Source organism: Cyprinus carpio, chromosome B19 (genome assembly GCF_018340385.1).
Source record: "Cyprinus carpio isolate SPL01 chromosome B19, ASM1834038v1, whole genome shotgun sequence".
Classification (NCBI taxonomy): Eukaryota; Metazoa; Chordata; class Actinopteri; order Cypriniformes; family Cyprinidae; genus Cyprinus; species Cyprinus carpio.
Window position 1 is genome coordinate 25,426,215 of NC_056615.1, and position 21,180 is coordinate 25,447,394.

At 36.8% G+C, this 21,180-nt stretch overlaps 1 protein-coding gene across 4 annotated transcripts; it reads right to left on the reverse strand.

Annotated features, from left to right (window-relative positions):
• Positions 1 to 392: 392 nt before the first annotated feature.
• LOC109066917 (collagen alpha-1(V) chain-like) lies at positions 393 to 19,854 on the reverse strand. 4 transcript variants are annotated; one of them, XM_042745413.1, is made up of 12 exons: positions 19,358 to 19,853; positions 19,148 to 19,261; positions 12,735 to 12,896; positions 12,049 to 12,259; positions 11,617 to 11,779; positions 10,318 to 10,440; positions 5,510 to 6,265; positions 4,108 to 4,236; positions 2,445 to 2,666; positions 1,019 to 1,072; positions 814 to 855; positions 393 to 557 (listed from the first exon to the last, which is right to left on the reverse strand). In XM_042745413.1, exons 2-12 carry the CDS (start codon positions 19,227 to 19,229, stop codon positions 408 to 410), a joined length of 2,094 nt encoding a protein of 697 aa, XP_042601347.1. In that variant the 5' UTR covers positions 19,230 to 19,261; positions 19,358 to 19,853; the 3' UTR covers positions 393 to 407. The 4 variants fall into 4 exon arrangements, with proteins under 4 accessions (XP_042601347.1, XP_042601346.1, XP_042601348.1 ...); XM_042745412.1 differs by having other exon boundaries at positions 19,148 to 19,850; XM_042745414.1 differs by lacking the exon at positions 4,108 to 4,236 and having other exon boundaries at positions 19,148 to 19,851.
• Positions 19,855 to 21,180: the final 1,326 nt, after the last annotated feature.

The following is a 21,180-nucleotide window of genomic DNA, read 5'->3' on the forward strand; positions in this document are numbered from 1 at the left end:
ATCCTAAAATCCATCAATACTTGACATACTGTAAGTAAAAAAAAAGACAGACATGTATTACAATTTTTTTTTACAAACATGCACATTTTTGCATATATGTTATTTTAATAGAGTTACATATAAAAATAAAATATATATTTCTGACATATTATTGCTACATATAATATCATATACAAAATCATCTCTACTCAAGACAGCAATGTCATTATTCAGCTCAAGTCAGTTCAATGTTTTTAATAAGTTCAATAAGTGTCGATCTTGTAAAATTGAATCATGAGCAAATTCGAGTCAGGTATAAATCAGAAGACAAGAGCATCGCTATTCAGGCCAATTCAGTTTTGTTCTCATCCGATAGCATCAGTGCCATCAAATCAGTGAATGAATATTAAATGACTCTCAGACTCCAACTAAGCAGCGGAAAGGAACCCAAACTCCATTATGTGAAATAAATAGAGAAAAAACTGCCTTAAACACACAAAAAACTGTCCACTCACCCTCTCACCAGGATCACCAACAGAACCAGGGGGTCCCTGGGGGCCAGCGGAGCCAGGGAGACCCTATACAGAGAGAAAGTTTGCATAATTAAGAGTGTATAATCTACCTAAACCACAACTGTGAAACTTAAATTTTTATCATAACATACACTTTGTAGTGAAAAAATAAACTGGATAACTTGCAATGCTCAGTATGGCAGTTGTATTGAAAGTAAGTTCTGCTTTTCAATTAGAAGAGTCAATCGTTATTTGGTCATTAGCTTAATTTTGGCGAGGACGGAGAATGCCAACTAATCAAAAACAAATAAAATGAACATACTGCTGGTCCTTCTGGTCCAGGTGGTCCTTCAATCAACATGCCCTGTGAAAACAGTCAAATTAAACACAGAAACAATACATTCAGAAAACACTAATACATGAAATACATCACAGTGCTATTTTGTAGCACCCTCTGCTGGCCTGGATGAATTACATGTCTTAACATGTCATAAGTAATGTTTTGATTATGGAAGTATGACTCTTACAGGTTCAAGGACAGCAGGCTCTCCCTTCTCTCCTTTCTGGGCTCGCACGGAGGCCTGAGGAAAACAGATATGTAACCCAAAACAGAGTCCGGTCAATATACAAAGAGAAGAAACCATCAGTCCAAGATGTTCAGGTACCCACCTACATTATACATTACAACCCCTTTTGTGGTTTTGGACGTGATCCATAAACCACTGAAAATTAAGATTTACCTTGACTGACCATTTTTTTTAAGGAAGTAGATACTTAGCTGACTTAAAATTTCACTTATCTGCTGTTGTGAGGCCATCCATCTAAATGTAAGTGACCACTATACATTTTTATTCTTGCATATGCTGGTGTACAGCATGTTAATACATACTGTACATCTCTGGAGCTGAAGTCAAGCAGAAACACTGTGGTACCCTTCCAAGAAGATACTGCTGTTCTATGCTGATTGAGATTAGAGGTGCTCTCAGATCAGCATAAGAGCAGAGGAGACAACCAATACTGATGGAGCTCTACTGAACTAAGCACTCTATGCAGACTTGCAGAGGAATCTTTTGGAGAAGTTTTCCTGTTGATGGCATAACTTTCTAAATCATTACTCTAAGCAAATTTGATTTAGTCTTAAGTAAACACTGAATGCAAATTAGTTGACTCTGAAGTTCACTTTCAAAACCTAGTGAGCAGCCTTGCTGTCAACTGCCTACCAGCATTAACTAAAATGAAAATGAAAAAAGAAAAAAAAAAAAGGCTCAAAATTTGACATAAAGCTGAAATACAAATATCCATAGATGAAAATCTAAAATAAATAAATAAATAAATAAAAGTCATTAAAATTTGTAATGTTTCCTTCAAGTACAAAAATAACTGAAAATAAATTAAATCATACAAATACAAATTGTATAAAGAAAAAAATATATAAACAAAAAGAAAATAAAAAATGACAAAGTACGTATAATTACTGCAACTTAAATGAAAACTGAAAAAAATAAAAGCCAATTCAAAATACTATTATAGTATATCTGTTGACTACAACAAAAGTTTGACTTTAACATGTTGCTAAGCAAACAATGTGATACTTTGATAGTCATATCAACACATTTTATCAACAATGTCCATTTTTATTAAATATAAACATATTTATAACAAATACTTTTTTTGCCATCTTATATGAATTCTAGAGGTGCCTTTAAAGTAAAGGAAACATGGAAAGCTGTCTTCAAATAAGGTATTTGCATTGTCATCACATTCTACCTTACATTTCTGTCTAGGCAATTAACCAGAGCTCAAGCCTTGGACCAGTATTTAGACCAGCACCAGCGCTTAGCTGGTCTTAACAACTCCTTGATTCCTCTGCAAGATTTAAAGCCACTGCAAATTCAATTTAAGCTTTTCTCAAAGCTTTAAAGTGAATTTGCTGGAAAGCACAAGGTAACTTACACCTCCCTCATCTGTCACAGCAGACAGAGCAGGGCCAAAGGTGTCTTCTGTCTTGCTTTCGATGATGGGCTCATTGTAGTCCCTGTAGGAATAGTCATACTCCTTTGTTCCAAAGTCGCTTGTAATGTACTCCTCAGTGAAGGGCTCTTCTGGTGTTTGAGACACCCCTTCACCACCTGTCTTGGTCGCATCTACTTCCTCAGCGCCAACAGTCTCGTCAACCTGGGCCGTACCATTGGGAGCAGAGGTAGGGGTGGAGTGGATGGTTTGGAGGATGGAAGATTATATGGTGTGATGGGGGCAGAAATGAATAGAAAATAGGAAAATAGAGGGGAAGGTGGAAATTAGAAGGCAAAGAAAAAGAATAATCAGAATAATAGATCTTACCTGTTGTAAAAAGATATGAGGAGAGGGGCAAACATCCAGACACAGGCACAGGTTTACAGACACATACACACAGTACACAGTCTTCTTCATGTCGAATTTGATCCCATGAATTAATAGTCTTATTTACCACTTTATTGTTCAGTCTGAAGGCCTGTTCACACCAAGAACAATAACTTTAAAAATAACTGTAACATTAATCATATTAGCATCCACACCAATAGATGATAATGTTCTGTTTATTATAATCGCATGCAGACACTTTCCAAGCTCTTTAAAGCAGGATGGTATTCTACTCGTTATCGTTCATCATTTGGGAAAAAAAAAACGTTCTGATAGTGATTCCAATGATGTCATTCAACTGTGTTGTTACTATTATAGTTGTGTTGTAAAGGTAAAAATAAGAATGATTATTAAAAATGTATAGTTACAGTTATCATCCTTGATGTGAACGGTCCTTAAGAAAGCATCCATTTCTTCTCCATCATCAAGGCATTGACTTAGCAAAATGTGTGACCATAATTATGAGCGTTGTGCCTCAAGATAAAACTGAAATATTTTTTCTGGTGCAATTTCCAAATATTGTTAATAAATCAATTAATTAATTTCAAAATGAGGCCACAGAATCACTCAGGTCTATGGCAACACACTTACTCTGAGGCAAAAACTAAAGCACTACTTCCTATAGTCTCTTACCATTGTATTGTTGACTCTTTCATTTAAATGTTCTGGCCATGTCCATTTCCAAACTATTCCTAAATATCTTGTTTATTCTTAAATACAAACCTGACCAAAAAGTACCACTCTAGACAAGAAACATTTTTAGTTAGGTCTATCCAGAACTAACTAAGCTGCTCAAAGTAAAGTTTACCAGTTTCTTAAATCTTACATATGGACAGTGTCTGCATTCCCAAAAATATCTCAAAAGAAGCTGTCCAGCAATGAATGCATGGTATTCATTCCATTATTGTACCATTTCTTTTGTTTCTCAAGATTTCTGTTCTTATGTTAAGATGGTGTCATGTCCAGTTTTGACATAGAAACAAGAAGAAAATCTTGAGGCAATTTTTAGAATCACAAAAGAATATCTGATAAAATGGATGCTATGCATTCATTTTTTTATTTAAGTACAGCACTTATCATGGCAAAGGTGGCTGCAGGATGGTTCATTGTTAAGGTAAAATATACACAGGCTGGTCTCACCTCCAGTGTAATGGTTTAGAGTAACTGAGAGACTGTTTTCAGCTCCATGTCTCTCAGATATCTGGGTGTGGGTTACCTGGTTAATGGTTTCTTCATATCCAGTCAGATCACTCTCTGGCTGTGGGCTTGCCTCTTCTTCTACTGCGTAATAATAATCGGTGTCTGTGGGGGTGTGGTCAGCCTCTGAGTAAGCAGGATCTACGTCCTGATTGGAGGAGGCCGAGAGGTGGGAGGGGTTGGGGGAGGAGGTAAGCAGATTTGAAGGGGAGAGATTGATTAGTATGAAACAAGCTCAGGTCTGATGAACTTGTAGAAAGAAAAGATGAATGTGTTTTTGCCAATAGACACACAAAAACACAATTGATCTCAAGTCATAGTAAAATCAGACCAGGAAACCTTTGCAGCTGGAATCAAAAATCTGTAATAAGCCTTTACATTGTGAAAGACTTATAAGATTTGCCGTCCCAGATTTTCCTTTCAACCTGATTTGGTTTAATTAGCCACTTTGCCATGTCAAGGATAAAATATAGTTGGGTCAAAACTTGACTTAAAAGTTGTTGATGTTGGCCTCAATAGTCTCAGACCATTGAAACACAACTGACAGCATTAGTAAACAACTTTCGGACATTTGTCCACAATTTCAGATCTTCAACAAAGACAGAAAGAGTTGATCATCATGGAGTGCAGCATCACAGAGTCGCTGTTTTAAACAGGATATTTTCTGTGAAACTGCTTCATTCACATTCTACTGACAGGACAGCATTTAACAAACACCACATAAAAGAGAAACAGGCTGAAATCATAAAGTGAGACGAAGAAAGAGACTCGTTGTGTCATGTGTAACATTGAGCTCTACCAGTGACTCAATAGACTGAGACTTCTGATGTTTCTTAACTGATCACATGCTCTAATCGGCATTACCTGCTGATCTACTTTCTAAAAACTAACCGGGTAGAGAGTGTAGATTTGGAGTGAAAAGAAGACAGACAAAAGACTGTACAAATAGCCATGCGGTGATGACACAGTCTATACCGCTTATCATATCCTTCTAATGATCTCTCAGATCATTTGATGTATGAAAGGGTGGAGGAGATCCAGTGGGTCTGTATGTCTCCAACCTCACAGCTGGTCAATCTCATGATACCTTTATGGTTTTACACACTGAGTGAAAAGTAAAAAAGTACAAAAGATTGTACTTTAAAAATCTTTTTTTTCTTCTGCGCCTTCCTGATTCTGTTTTGAATGACATTAATACTTAAATGTACAGTATGTAAAACCTGAAAGGCAAGATGTTGGACCTTATTCACAAAGCATACCAGAGTATGTGTTGCATCTGAGATCTTTCGACATTTTCAATGAAGACAAATCCCAGATCAACAATTTCTTTGAGATACTTTATGAATGCGGTCCAGGACTACCAGGATGGCGAGGTTGGAAATGCAGCTCTGGAAAGCCAACGCGGGCTCTTGATTTTGTACCTGTTGATAACCATTGGTGGGTTTCTTCTTGGGTATTTCTGGAGAAGACATGGTCCTGCCACTCACAGCAGCCTTGTCGAAGGGTGGGAAATTTTTGGACATTGATTTGACGTTATTGATATCCAAGACCTTAGTCTTTGGAGGGAGAGGCAAAGGCGCATGGGTGGGTTTTTGAGTTTTAGCGACTTTGGTCTGAACCTTTTCTAGCACAGGTTTGGTCGCTTTTGGCTTTGTGGGTACTGCATTGGCTTTTGTTTTGTCTTTGGCTGGTTGTGGTGTGGTCTCTGACTTCTTTGCTACTGTTACTTTGGTCACTGCTGCCTTTTCAGTCTTCACTGTTTTCGCACCATTGCCATTAGCTTTAGCTTCTCCATTTGCTTTTTTCTCCACAGATGCCTTCCCGTTGCCATTGTTATTGGCTTTGCCATTGCTGCCAGCCTTAGCCTTACCATTAGCATCTTTCCCATTCCCATTCCCATTGCTTTTGCCATTTCCATTACCATTTTCTTTAGCTTGACCATTATTTTTTCCATTGCTGTTTGCCTTCTTGTTATCAACCTTTGGGGCCGGTGTTGCTTTTGGTTTGGATGCTATTTTAGAAGCTAAAGTAGGTTTTATCTTTGAGATCAAGATTTGCGCAGCAGCAGGTTTGGCCTTCGGCTTTGGAGTTGGCTTGGTTTTGGCTGGTTTAGCTGGAGCAGCTTTGGCTGGGGCAGTTTTTGGCTTATCAGCTTTGCCGTTGTTCGCCTTTCCCTCCTATTTGATTAATATTGTTTTTATTTAAAAGCGTGAGTGTCAGGTCAGCATTGATGAAAAGAGAGTGAATGAGAGAGAGACAGGGATGGGTGGGATTGAAAGCAGTGGGGATGGACAGAAAAAGAGAGAGACAACACAATGAATTTAAGATCGCTTGAATGACTGACTGAGATTTCACTGGCATTACTGGATACAGTATGAAGCTAAGTCAGATTTAGTTGTTTATATTAATTTAATAAGTTTAGACTTCATGTACTTCAATCATACCTAAAGGAATGTAAATAATTTGATACTGTTTTCTCCAATAATGCCAATCTCCACAGTAAAAAAGCAGCATGTTGTGCGCATGGGGATGTAACGCTGTGAGGCACTGGGGGAAAGTTTGCTCAAATAGCATCTGCTGATAAAACTGATGCATGGCTGGTACACTGTGCTGCCCAACTGCACAGAAAGAGAGGGATATTAAAGGAAAGGAAGGGAGATAGTCATAATGCACCATTCATAATCCCATTAAAATGACATTGCTAGCAAATCATTAAAGAAAACCGCTTAAGTAAATAACAAAAATCTGAATACTGATTCAAATATTATACACCAATCAATGTGAAAGGAATGAATGGCGTAGACTACCCAGATTCAGATGATAAGCAAAAGCACAAGCTGCAGAAAATAAAACAGGCATATTAATTGAAGACTAATCCTCAAGTTGACACATACTGAGCTAAATTAAACTAGTATAGGTTAACTATACTCACAGTAAAACACAAAATAGCTTTTTTTTGAGCACGCAAGATAAAGACATGACTGTCCACAGGGCCAGAAAAACAGCACTACAAATAAGTGAGAGTACAATCTTGGCCAAAGTGAAAGTAAACCTATAAAGTGAAGAGATGGATATGAATAAACACATAGACACAGACGCTCGTTGTACATGATAACAGATCAGAGTGACACAAGACACAAGCGAACTCACAAGTTTTGTTACTCACACAACAGGTGAAACGTGAAAACATGCAAAAACACAAGACTGAAACCAGATTTAAGAAGAGTAATGCCATGCAACTGGGAAGAATGAAAAGTAGTTTTCATTAAAAATCCTGTTTACTTGAGCTATTATGTCAGCCTCAAATCAATAAGTTACAATGAGCCTGCTTACATGCACATTAAAAATCTGAATGGTCAAAATGTTTTTTTTTTTTTTACTTATTGCAGTAATTAATCAGAATATGGACTTTAGAAAAAAAATTAAGTTAATGTAAATATAATATTTAAATATATAAAAAAATGAAAAATGTAAACATTAACTTATAAATTTACTAAACAATTTATATACAGTATACATATACAATAAAATAAAATTTATTCTGTATATAATATATACAGTACTTGGATCTATAGACACTACCTTCTCTGTTTAATAAATCAATATTTCTGTCTCTTTCTCTAGAGCTGTTGGTTTAACACAGTGGGGCCATGATCTGCGATATAGTGTGTGTGTTTGTGTGTGTGTGTGTGTGTGTGTGTGTGTGTGTGTGCGTGTGTTGAACCTCCAGTGCCCCTTAAAAATCCACATACACACAATCATAAACTGACCAACACAAACATTCTGACACTATACAGGTACAAATATATGACAAAGGACAACATGTAAATGACACAAACAACATCAATATAATAGTGTGACAGGTGATGGGCGACGTGAAACGAGGTGACGAACGGAAAGAGGTGGGACATCACATGACAATGTGAGACAGGAGTGAACAGAAAAGAGAGGATGAAAGTATTCAATTGAAAGAGAGAGGTGAGTTTCATATTAAACCCTGTGTCCAATTAGTTTTTGTAAAATGTATACATTTAAAGAAATTTATAAAAAAAAAATTAAATTTGAATGCACAGCAATGTCATAGAAATATTTGCATACTGACTTCATATTGGTGTTCTTTATTTCTTTTATTAGCTTACTATATTGTGTTTTTATCTATATTCTGATGTCTATTTTCCTGCTATGAATGCATCAACCAAAACCAAAGGCTACAGCCACAGTATAAACTGCCATTTTTTTAAATGTAATAAATATTTTATCTTGTTTTCTAGTAAACATCCTTAAAATAATTGTTTACTTGAGAAGCAATGTATAAGACTTATTTTCTTTTTTTTTTTTACCCTGCTGTCTTCTTTTTAGCATAAACCTCATTAAATTTTGTTAGATCTGTTTTGTCAGAGGGATGTTTAGAAAACAAGACAAAAATGCAGATATAAAAATTATAAAATTTATTTAAATGTTAACAATATTCTTTTCTGCCTTGTAGGCACTTATCAAGCTACCCCAAATCAGGTATAATGCCGTCTCTTTCTCCTCTCTTTTCTGATTCACTTTGTGATTCCATTTGCGATCTCCCTCTTTACCTCTTTGGTGGGGTCCCCGGCTGGGACTGATGGAGGGACACTCGTAGTTCCTTCATAATAATAGGGGTATTCATAATCATCCCGCTCTTCATCAAAGTACTGAGAGACATGGGGGGAGAGAGAGAAGCAGTGAAGCCAGAGGAATGCAGGGAAGGAGAGAGAGAGGCCTTGTGAGTGACAGAAAGACAATGGAGCAAATGACAAGAGGGAAAAAAGAAGACTTTGGGAAGAGAAAACGAATGAGAGAATAATAGGAAGAGAGGAGAGAAAAGTGAAGGATGAGGAAAGTGAGATGTAGGAACTAGAAATGAGGGCAAGATGAAAGCATGAGGGTTTTATCATTTGTTCATCAGACTCGTGGCTTTGAGTAACACTCAGATGTTACTGCGTCACTGCAAAACACACTGAGAGCTTCAATGAACAAGAAAACATATGCATTCATCTGAAAAGCTAACACAAGGGTATATTTTGAGCAGTAAGCTAAATAAAGCTATTATATGCAGTTTCAGCATTTAGATTCAATCGGATGTTATAAAATAGTTTTCACCCTAAATTCAGATTGTATGAACTGTGCTTAAAGCCATTATAAAAGGTAAAAGCCATTGTAATAAATAGAACTATTTATTGATCATTGGAGTAATTTATCATATTTCCGTCTCAGGGTTATTATATGTAAATAAAACTAAAATTGAAAGCAAAACTAAAACTAAAACCATACATGAAAAAAAATAAAAAAAATTATTATTTGAAATAAAAGAAACATTAACTCAAATAATATAAAATATAAAAAAAAACATTAATAACATAACTTTTTTGTTGTTTAGCTAGGCAACATTTTCATTTTAATTTAACTGAACTTGATGTATTAAAACTAAAACTAAATAAGTTTTATGTATAATAAAACATAATAAAACTACATAGACAGATATAGATAATAACTACTAAAATAACAAAACAACAAACTTTAAAAAGGAAACTCAAAATAATAATAAAAACTACATACTAAATTTATATCTTTAACCATGGTGCCTATGAAGCTGTAATAAAGCTCCTCCAGGTTGTTATGTTTTCAATTTGATCTAAACTTTGCAGTGAGATTCCTCTTGTACTTTGTAAGAGATAAATCTCAAGAAAGCCACATGCACTGATGAGAAACTGAGACTGCTTTAGGACAGAGCAGCTTTGATGAGGTGGACGAGCTGTGGATGTATGAAAATGTGTTGCAGGGGAGTGATGTGTGTAACTGACTCACATAAGGGGCTCTATTATACTGTAGGTGAAACATGATTCTAATGTGCTTTGAAACATAAAAATTCTAGATTTTCGTGAATGATTTTCATGAATATTTAGCTGGCATTCTGATGTGAGATGGATTTGTGAGTAACATTTACAATATCTGGCTTGGCCCATATTTATCCAAGCATTTAGCGCAAGTCCAATCCAAGTCAAATACAGATGCTGCTTTTGAATGGCATGATTAATGAATCAAGGAAGAATCTACAGCAAATATTTGGATGAGTTGCTGTTTTTGCATAAGCAAAAAACATTTAGCATACACTGATGCATTGAGAAGTGAAGTGAAACTCTGTTTTGATATCTGACATCAGGACACTTTGCCCATTGTAAAAATGTGCTGTGGTACTCACGTAGCTGTTTGGATCCTGGGACTGGACTTTGGGCAGAGGGGAGTCACAGTCGGGGCTGTAGTGCTCACAGAAGTCAAAAGCAGCCTGAGGATTGGATGCGATCAGCAGCTGCTGGATCTCACCCTGGAGAGAAGCAAAGAAAAAGAAGAGATGTCACTTTAACAACCAGACGTGAATAAAGTATCAAGTTTGTTACCAGGGGTCAAAGTCAGATAATGTGTGATACTAGGCATTTAGTATGTGCAAGATTTTTTTCTTTTTTATTATTTAAGTGTATTTGAATAGCAATAAGTGAAGTGCAACAGAACTGTCACATTTTCTGATTATACCATATAGGAGGAATTTAAAGTCAAAATAAAATGACATTTGCAACCCTGTTCTGAGACATATTTTAGAGTAAAGTAGAATATTCAACATGAAAATAAAGATAGGACTTAATTTGATACATCAAGCAATTGACTGGATCGTGTCACGTGGGCATACAACAAGAGTATGCTGTAAAAATGATTTCATAGTTTAGTTGTTTCAAAGTTGACAACTTGCAGCTTATGATATTTTTATTCAACTAAGCATGTTACGTTTTCAAACGTAAAACATTGATGATGTCACAATCTCAGTAACATCTGTGTGAGATTTCATGAAGACAGATACAGAAAGAAAACATTTGACAGCCATCTTTGTGAGAATCTCTGCAAAGTTTTAAAATGTTCACCATCATTAAATTTGATATATATATATATATTTGTACTTATTGGTTTCCTTAAAAGTCCAGGAATGTGTATTAACAAAGTGAATAAGATCAGTTTTGATTTTATGTTGACAATTCTTGTTATTTTACTTGCCTATAACATGACCATAAATTAAAGTTCATTTCATGCAGACAATTTAAAAAACTCCACATATGTTACAAAACAACCATTCTTAAAGGGGTAGTTCACCCAATAATGAAAATTCTGTTATAATTTACTCATTGTGTTCTAAACCTATATGAATTTCTTTCTTCTGCTGAACACAAAAGAAGATACTTTGGAGAATCTTGGTAACCAAACAGTTGCTGGTCCACATTGACATCCATAGCATGGAAAAAGTAATATGATGTCAATGGGGACCATACACTGTTTGTTTACACAGATTTTTCAAAATATCTTCATATGTCCAAGTCAAACAGAAGAAAGACATTCATGAGTAAATGATGACAGACAAAAAATGTTTGGGGGGTGAACTCATAATTGTCATCTATCAATCACAAAGTGTCTATCATAGAAATCCTTGATATCTCTTGCACAATGTATACCAGACCTGGAAGACCTCCGCATCCAGAAGACGGGCTCCAAAGACAGTGATGCCCTTGGTGTCCAAGACTGGTTTGTTGCTACGTGCCAGAGTTTTTGTGATACGATTCTTGCAGTCAAGGATCAGAGTGATGTTCTTCTTCTGCACAGAAACGGCAATGCGGTGCCACCTATAGGACGAGAGGAGATATTGAAGGTTTAACTTGTGTGAACTGGGCAGATAGTTACAAAGAGTTCCTGTATTAATATAGACTGTAAGGAACCTTTCAGCCCCTGCATACAAAATTCCTTAGTCTAAAAAGTGATGTTTACTATTCAAACTACAGTTACATATGACATTGCTTGAAAACTAACAGCATCAGGGTTGCATAACACAAATGATTATAATATATTTGAAATTGGATGGGCTGATGGGGCTCAGCAGGCATTGGTTACTGACTTGCCGTCAGCCAGGTTGACCCCTTTGAACAGTGGGTAGTCCTCTGGGGCGGGTTTGCGATTCTGGTCCTCATACAAGAAGATAGGCGAGCGTCCCAACTCTAGACCAAGCTGCTGGACACCCTGCTCATTATAGATGGACAGTAGGAAGGCCTGAAGACCAGCCTTGGCCTTTACCAGAGTCATGATGGAGAAGTTCTCCGGAAAACGTCCTACAAGAGAAGATTTGAGACAAAAGAAGTAGGTTACTTCAAGCACAGACACATTTGCAGTCTGAGATAAGCCTATGATTCATGACTCAACTTGCAGAAATTGCACACAATTCATTGTGTGAATAACATTCAGATTGAGTTTTAACTATGCAACCATCTCATTAGCTACTGAAAAGCTCTCATCCTGCTTTTGAGGAGTAATTGCATGTTAGGGACCCAAACGATTTTCACCCAGACCTAGTAATCTTTCTAAGCATATTAAAACAGCATCCAAAAAAAAAAAAAAAAAAAAATTACAACCAAAATATCCAGCTGATAAATAATTTATAAGATATAGGATATAACTAAGATCCTACAGCTGATTTTATAGATAAAACACTATGTGACTGTGTGTCTATGAATGCAACAGTATGTCTTCATATCTGGTTTATGTGAATAATTGTTATTTAAACGCTTATATATTAAAAGAACTTACCTGAGAATAGTTGTTTGGTGGGGGCAGAGATCTGGGCTTTCTTAGTGATGCGGTAGGCATGATCAGGAGTGCCGGACCGGCGAGAGGCGCAGAAGCCCGGGACCTTCTGCACACCTTCAGGGAGGGAAGGCAACTGCAGCGCCCGCAAAACATCTATCGGATCTGAAGAAGTAAAAGAGTTCAGTCACTGTTAGAATAAAACTTTTTAGAAATAAACTTTTTAACATTATTTCATCATTCATTAAATGTATAAAACATGATTATGCATTCATATTAACAGTTTCTGTTCATTTAGATCCAAAGAGAGCTCATAGCACATATTTCTGTTAGTATGAGCCTTGCAAAATGAAACAACATGATTTTCAGACAAGATAAATGCATTTGTTTCTGCGATCATCATTTTACTCAGTTCAGATGTGAGTTCAAACAGATGTTGAATCGTTCAACAGACCCCACACAGACAGGTTTTAAAATTTTATGTCTATTTCCATCTTCCTATTGCTCTTGGCAGCTCTGTTGCTCTTTATGGGATTCATGTGAATCCTGATGCCATCTGCTCAGACCCACAATGTGTTCTACATTATTAACTGTCTAAAACTGTGTTAAACTCTCTAACAAGTCTTAATGTATTTGCAATACGTATTTGTGGTTACGCATGTTTGGCTCTGTCTCCATACTCTCTTTCTAGGGCTTGACAAATCTTCTATTTCCTTTCATTTTAGCGCTGGTGTTTTCCTCTGAGGCTCTGCCAGTATTTTTGCTCCCTATAACCACATTGACCAAAATATGGTCTGTGTAGTTACCACAATGGGTAGTTAAGTCATTTTGCATTTAGCAACTAGCATATTCATATTACAGACCAAAAATGAGGAATTCTAATTAGAACATGAGTACACAGTTAGACATACAAAAAATATAGAGACAGATGTTTGTAAGATGATAACAGACTAGAGGAGTAGCTAGTGTACAATACTGTAAGGAAACAGGCTGAAGGAGGTTCAAGAGTGCAGAAATACTCTAAAATGGGGCTTCTATAGCTAAAATGCAATGCTTCCTTGATTCCCAAAGGGTGAATTTATTCAAACACTCTATGAGAAAGAGGTCACTCTTTGGTCACTGTATCGCTTTCCAGAAGAGACAACCTGCACAATGTATGGCACTGTTTAAGACCTCGACCACAGCACTATTAACTGTATGTCCGCTGGGCTTTTTCAGCTAAATTGGATAAAATAAGGAAGGAGAGGCCCAAAAAGCATTTCTCAAATAGAGCAAAATTGGGCATAAGGGCAAGCAGTGCACAAATAAAATAAGACACTGTAGACAAAAGAGAGATGAAAAAAAACTGAGAATGAAAACACTACATATCATTTAATTAGATTAAAATATATATATAAAATATAATTTTGAAATAATGATTTAAAATCAAAATTTATTATATTAAGTTTATCTAAAAATTGCTCAAAATAATAAAAAAAGCACTTTCTATCAATAAAGCTGTCAGAAAAATCATCTCAAAATAGTTTTAGCTGATAAATCAACCTAAATTGGTCCATCACTTCTGCTGAGCTATGTTTTTATTACAGAAGACATTACTGCTTTTACTTCATCTACCAAACACCAACGTTCAACAGAGCTTAGTTAATGTTTTGTAAATGGCAAACATGTCCCTGGATGCTCTCACAATGCATTCACACAAACAAACACTGTGTGCTCACACAGTCCGCAAACACAGGAACAGACAATGGCTCTCAAAGAACAACATTCCCAAGAGTGAGTCATTAGCAGTCAAGGTGACCCCTAAACAAACTTCCATCACCAGAACTCTGTCCCAGGACATTCCAGGAGATTGGTTACTCCATCTTCTCTTTCTTTGAGCTTTGGTGTTCTAGTGCCTTCTTGTGAGCTTCAAATAACTGTGCTAAATACCAGCGGGACATACCACCTGACACCTTGACCTTTTCAACTCTCATCTTTACTTCTCACAAAGATGCCCTTGTTTTGAGCAAGACGGACAGATTTGAGGATGAAGAAGTTGATGGAGGAGAGGTTCAACATTTCTGAACAAATGAGGAGGAAACAAATGCAAATGTCTCAAACAAATGTGACAACAAACTGATACAACTTCAAAAGATGCAAAAGACATGAAGATAAACCCATCGAGCCGTCTGGATCTATCTCCCCTGTCTCATTCTCTCTTCCCGCCAACCGCAGTAGTTAGGCGTGCATGTACAGGCCTGTCTGGAGGTTATAATTTAAATCATGGCTCTCTATATTTATGATTTATTTATAATATGCAGACAGCTATGCCATCATACCAACTCCTGGCATAATATGGGGTTACAGAGACATATATATCAAATGAGTATTTAATGTTCACAGATTGCCAAGTGTGTTAGTGTGGTTGATGTTTTTTTCGATCTTGAAGAAAGGTTTAAAAAAATAAAAGAGCTAAAGGCTGACACAAGCACGTTAGCCTGACAAGTGATGCTTTCCGGGAAGTGAATAAAGGTTGTTCTCGACAAATGTAGTACTTTTATGACACAAACATGGCATTTTTTAAAACAAACGATCAGTAATCTACCTCTAAACAATAGGCCGGTTCATTTGTGCCATCTAAATTATGTGTCCATTCAGTTCAAGTGCAGAAAGTTATTCAAATCAACTTAATAATACTATACTAATACTAAATGCACATATATATATTCTGTGCCAGTGTGTTCTGGATCCAGGTGGCTTAGTATGAGTCAGTGTGTGTGTGGTGTTCAGTGCGCCTCTGCTTGCCACTGCCAGGATGAATAGACTGACCACACGGCCACTATATTAAACATCATGTTAACTAAAAAAGATTGAGCGTTTATACAGACTCCCCACAGCTACTGTATACACCCATCACTGTAAACCAAAGTATACACTACTCACAGAAAAATTAAATCTACTTCACTAAGTATTACTCAAACTAAATGCCTATTAATAGCAATCCAAGATAATATGGTCAGCTGAATCAGTCTTAAATTTGGTTACTGACAAATAGCTTGGTCACCTTTATAATCAGTTGTGATCTTAAGCACAGAAGTATGAAAACAGTCAGCTTTCATCAGCTTACAACTGTACAGATACATCCGTACAATCATAAGGCATGCACAAAAATGTAAATTCCCTGAGACATGTTAATAAAAAAAAATAAGCCAGACTAAAAGAAGAGGCTGATTATTATGTGCTCAGTGAATCCTTCAGATGTGGTGCTATTGAGCTGAAAAGCTTGAGCATGAGTTGGGCCCTCTTGTGGTGAGATGTCTGCATTCCCAAAAAACTATTTTAAACTATCCTTGAAACTTGTGAGAAACCTGCTACAACAATCCTGGTAAAGGCATTTTCATTTCATGTTTCCATTTTTAAGATTTTTTTTCCGGAATAATCAGTCGCATAAAGCAATGAAAGTTGAAGCATGTCTGGAAGAGAGATACAGTGATCTATTTAAGGTATTAATGGCTCAAACATTACACTCTTAAAAATAAGCGTTCTATATTAACATCAGTGGTTCTATGAAGAGACCTTAAGATCAATGGAAATGTTCCATTCCACAAAAGGTTCTTTAAAGTGGAAAAGGTTCTTTAGATTATTAAAATGTTCTTTAAGAAAAACAAATTTGAATTTTTCACTGAAAGGTTCATTGGGAAACTACAATGGATCTTCTATGGCACTGGTGTGAAAACTTCCTTCTGGAACCTTTATTTTTAACAGTGTGAGCCAACTTTCTGTTTTTTAGGTTTAAAAACAACCCTTTCCAAAAAGATTGTGTGGACTGAGCCTTGAAGACATGATGACTAGCTATCTCTCTAAGACATAAGACATCTCTAAGACATACCACAATGCAGAGGAACTGTATTGTTGTCAACAGAGCCATTTGTGGAAGTGTGAAGCTTCTGGAGGCCTGTTGCGGTCGGAGTGTGAAAAGGCTCCTACAGCTGGAGCTGAATCACTAGGGTTAGTTTTGTTATGGGAGAAGAATAATAAAGAAATGGTTGCTCAGAGCGAAAAGCATAAGGCTGATCACTTAGAAAACTGTAGGACAGCTCACTACAACAATTAACTTGAGGTATCATCCATGTGACAGTTACTAATTAAATACCAAGTATGCACAATTATAATAGTGACGCTATGCTCTTTCGATGCATGCATAAATTCAACAAATCTAATATGGGATCTGAGGAGCACCCTTTAAACTCTTCAGTCCTCATATTTCCAGTGCACTTCGGGAGAAGAGTAAGTTAGTGATGGGGAAGATTAGCAATGTAAGTAACACACAATGACATTCATGAAATTGTCAGGAATGATGGACACACCCATGAGGACAGTCTTTTCTCACGTGCTGCGAATATACACACGAATATTCCAGGCATTTCCTTCGCTCACAGTGGCTCCATTCAGTCCTCATTTGCTGCATTGGGTTGAGGGTGTTTTGGTTAACAGAAGTGAGACAGACTGCTCTTTGAGACTGCTGCCTTTGAAATGAGGTTGAAGGAACATCCATGTTAAATAACTATTCCCCACCTAAAAAACACTGCGCTCTCAAAAGTCTGTCTGCTCTCCCAAAGTTAACAATATGGATCAACGATGACCGCTTGAAGATAACTAGCAGATATAAATGGAATTCAAATAGTGGCTTGGTTTGCATAACTTTTTGGAGTTCAGTTTTGAACAACATAATCTGGTTTCTGGTATTAAAAATCATAGATGTTTTTGATCCAGCAACAGCAGGCAGCTGTGGAATATTCACAGTGCAACATTCACTGGCCTAAAACTGGCATACTGTGGAAAATTCTCCAGGTGTAATAGACGTGTGCGTTTACACAAATATCACTGAGCTCACACACGGAGACACTAACTCATTCACTGCATCTCTGTGAACCACAGGGCAGAATAATAACCTACTCATGCGAAGCACAAATATTCAGACTTCCTCTAAACACACAAGGGAGGGAAAGGAGAGAAAAATGAGTGATCAAATCAGAAATCTGGAATTCCATCCATGCCTGAGGGACTTTAGGTGCACGCCATCATCTAAAAGATCCTTTTGTTGTTGACTTTTTTTATTCAACCAGAAGCTTTAAATAGCAATTAAATTTGCCAGAATCTGGTGTGAAAATGTACTGTATCTGATTATGTGCTTCTACAGTAAATGAAATGTCGATGGAGAAGCAGCAGAATCTGGAGGAGCGCTACTCACCGACTAGTGGTGAACGCTAGAAGCGCAGCTGACGATTCACGTATAAGATAATAAAAAATAAAAAAATAAAAATAATGTGCAGAAATTAATGTCTAGTCGGTTGGGGTACATAAAATAAAATACTAATTGCATATGGTGCTTCTTATGCTAAATATGGATTCGTTTTATACTTAGAACAAAAACCTACTGCAACAAAAAGCGCATTGGATAAAAGTTTAAAACGTTTATCAAGACGAAAAACACTCGTATTAATAAAAATAACAGTACAGAGCAGGCGAATAATGTAAGAAATAATGTCCAGTCAGCCAAAAAAAAAAAAAAAAAAAAATCGGCAGTTAATGTTTTGGGACACTCTGAAGTGTTATTTCGGCTGTAAATTAACAAATAAAAAACAGCATTAGATATTGTTTTTAGAGATGATTTTTAAGAAACGCGAAGATCTAGCGACGCTTCGGAGGCGCGGTAAGTTAATTATTAAAAAAAAAATTTGATCGCTAAATGCCGAGACCGACCAATCACAATCAAGCATTCCAGAGAGCCATGTAATTAATAAAAAGTAACAATAATAACAATTGGTGAAAAATAAAAAATAAAATAATAATAAAAAAATAAACTATATACTTTGCATTCACGATATGATTAATGTCTTCTTTGTTTGCACTAACAACACATCATCTCAAGATGCTGCGCTCTGAAATGAAGCTCAAACCAGGATGTGAACCCTGTCGGTGAAAGCACCGTCCTATCCTATGCCACCGTCTGGGATGCCACATAATGTGTGCCAACGCGGCCTGGAGCTCAACTCATGGGCCTGTTTTTGTTTTGTGCATATTTCAGTTCTTGACAAATTTGAAAAAGTTGAAAAAAGTGGTGTCAGCTTAAGAGACTCGAACCAATTTTTATTCTGCTAATGTGAGCTCACCAAGTGCCAGCTAGATCCAACATGATGTATCATAATCAATGCACTTAAATCACTTTAACTGAAGATACTTTAGCAAAAAGTTTCAAGCATCTTCTCGGAAACTCTAAAACACAATCACCTGCGTAATCTCGTGGATACCTGGCGTGCGTAAAGCGCACCAAAACCCAATGTTGCATTGAGGAAAAAATGCCTCAATACATAAATCACGTTACAGTTTCTTCTGTCAAATCCCACAAACACAAACAGAAAAAGGAAAATGCTCACCTGCTTGTGCCAGAGTAAGGCACAGGAGGAGCAAGAACGAGGTCTCCATGCACCACGGCCTCCGCTTCTTCCGAATATCCATAGTTCCCAAGTTTTTTGACCGGTTTGGTTGGACTACAAGGCAGGACAGTTTCAAATTAGCCTTTTCGTTCTTTTGACATCAACTTCGACTTGGTGCGTCTTAAGAAACTTCTTGAAACGCACACCCACCTTGTTCTTCAATAAGTTATCTGTGTTATGTACAAAACGAAGGGAACGGGTAATAAATATGTAGTTTTACAGCTTGAAACCCTTAATGCTAGAGCCCCATTGAGTCTGAGTGAACAGAAAAGCGGAGAGAGCAGAGAGAGGCTTCAAATCACTCTCTCTCAGTCTCTCTCTTTCTCTCTCCCTCTTCTTACTTTCTCCCACGAAATGCGAGGGAGCGTGTGTGTGTGAGTGTGTGTGTGTGCGTGTGTGGAGAGAGAGTGAATGAGAGGGTAGAGAGCAAAAAAGAGGGAGGGAAATGCATGCATATGGACTTCTGCGGCTTTCTACACGTTTGTTACGTATCGACAGACGTTCATTTCAAGCACTTATGAAAGGATCTATATTGCCCAAAATATCTGTATTCATCAAATGAGCTTTTGATGTGAACGTGCCAGTGATTGGCATGTAGATCTGTCAGTTTATTCCTCTGTATTTATTTCTGTTTCACAGCTGAACCTTGTAGGACCGATGGGTCCGTAGGCATGAAGGATTTCAGCCGCCAATCAGATTCTTATCCGCTCGTGACGTCACATGCCCTCTTCCCTCCCTTTTCAATGCTCGGTCCAACTCGGATACTCAAGTTAAACGACCACGCCAGCAGGTATGGAACAAAATGAACGTTTAGCCCTGTCAGCAAAACTTCATTTCGGTTAGTCGTACACCATTATTGAAGAAATGTTTATTGTATGTTAATTATTAATGGCTTTCAGGCCGTCTACTTTTTCTGTCAGTAGTTCATGGCGCGCAATTGCTGAGGCTTGTCTCGCGCAACGTCTTTTGGCGCCTTTAGCACGTTTAGCTAATATTCAACTATCTCTAAGACATTGAAACAAAACTCACACGTTTTTGTGATGTGTGAATGATATATACAATTATAATAAAGTGATAAAACGCTTTAGGTTGCTTTGTTGACGTACCGTCCCATGTTGATATAACGGCGGAGCGGCCTGTAGTAACCAACTCACGTAAAGCCAATTAGCGAACTCTGACTAGTAATCTTACTATGGTGCCTACAGAGAATTAAATATATATATATATATATATATATATATATATATATATATATATATATATATATATATATATATATATATATCACATTCTCAAAAGTGGCCAAATTTACCATAATTTATAGTACCTATAGTAAAGCATAATATTTGCTTTAAATAGCCTAGTTTATACTGTATATAAAACTCATAGCCCTACACACATGCAGACCTTTTAAGTTTTTAAGTGACAAAAATCAGAAAGTAATGATTAAGTGTAATCATGCGGTCACTGGCATTTGATCTCTGATACACCAAAGAAACCGATTCATTCTGATGGTTTTCCTTTCCTTCTTTTTTTCTTCAGTTGATCCTATAGATGCAGCAAATTGCAGTTCTTTAAAGTAAGGGATAAAAAAAGAAACCCAGTCATTTTACGCCTATTCTTTGTCCAGAGATCTTTATAAGCACCTGTGCTTTTGAAGAACCAACTCATTATAATGAGTCTTGGCTTACTCAAATTTCTAAATAAAGAAATAAATAAAGTTCCTCAAATGCATAAAACAAACATTTATGAAAGAGAATAGTAATAAAATGCCATACTGTCAGCAGCCACCAATCAACATGAGCTGCTCTATTAAAACTCCTACCAACTCTATTAGGAGCTGACGAGAGCTTTTCCCTGCAGGGAAATTATAATTTGCAGGAAAAAATGAATCAAATCAGTGCTTCTTATGTCCTGTGGCCCATTATGGTCTAAAGGAGACAATCCATAAACAATCATGGCATATGTTTTTG

Excerpts from the sequence above, each read along its gene's own strand:
- LOC109066917 (XM_042745413.1), bottom strand. The coding sequence starts at position 19,229 with ATGGATATTCGGAAGAAGCGGAGGCCGTGGTGCATGGAGACCTCGTTC. Across the intron at positions 12,260-12,734 it reads CACCAAACAACTATTCTCAG|GACGTTTTCCGGAGAACTTC; the intron begins GTAAGTTCTTTT and ends CTTCTCTTGTAG. Across the intron at positions 11,780-12,048 it reads GTCAACCTGGCTGACGGCAA|GTGGCACCGCATTGCCGTTT; the intron begins GTCAGTAACCAA and ends CTCGTCCTATAG.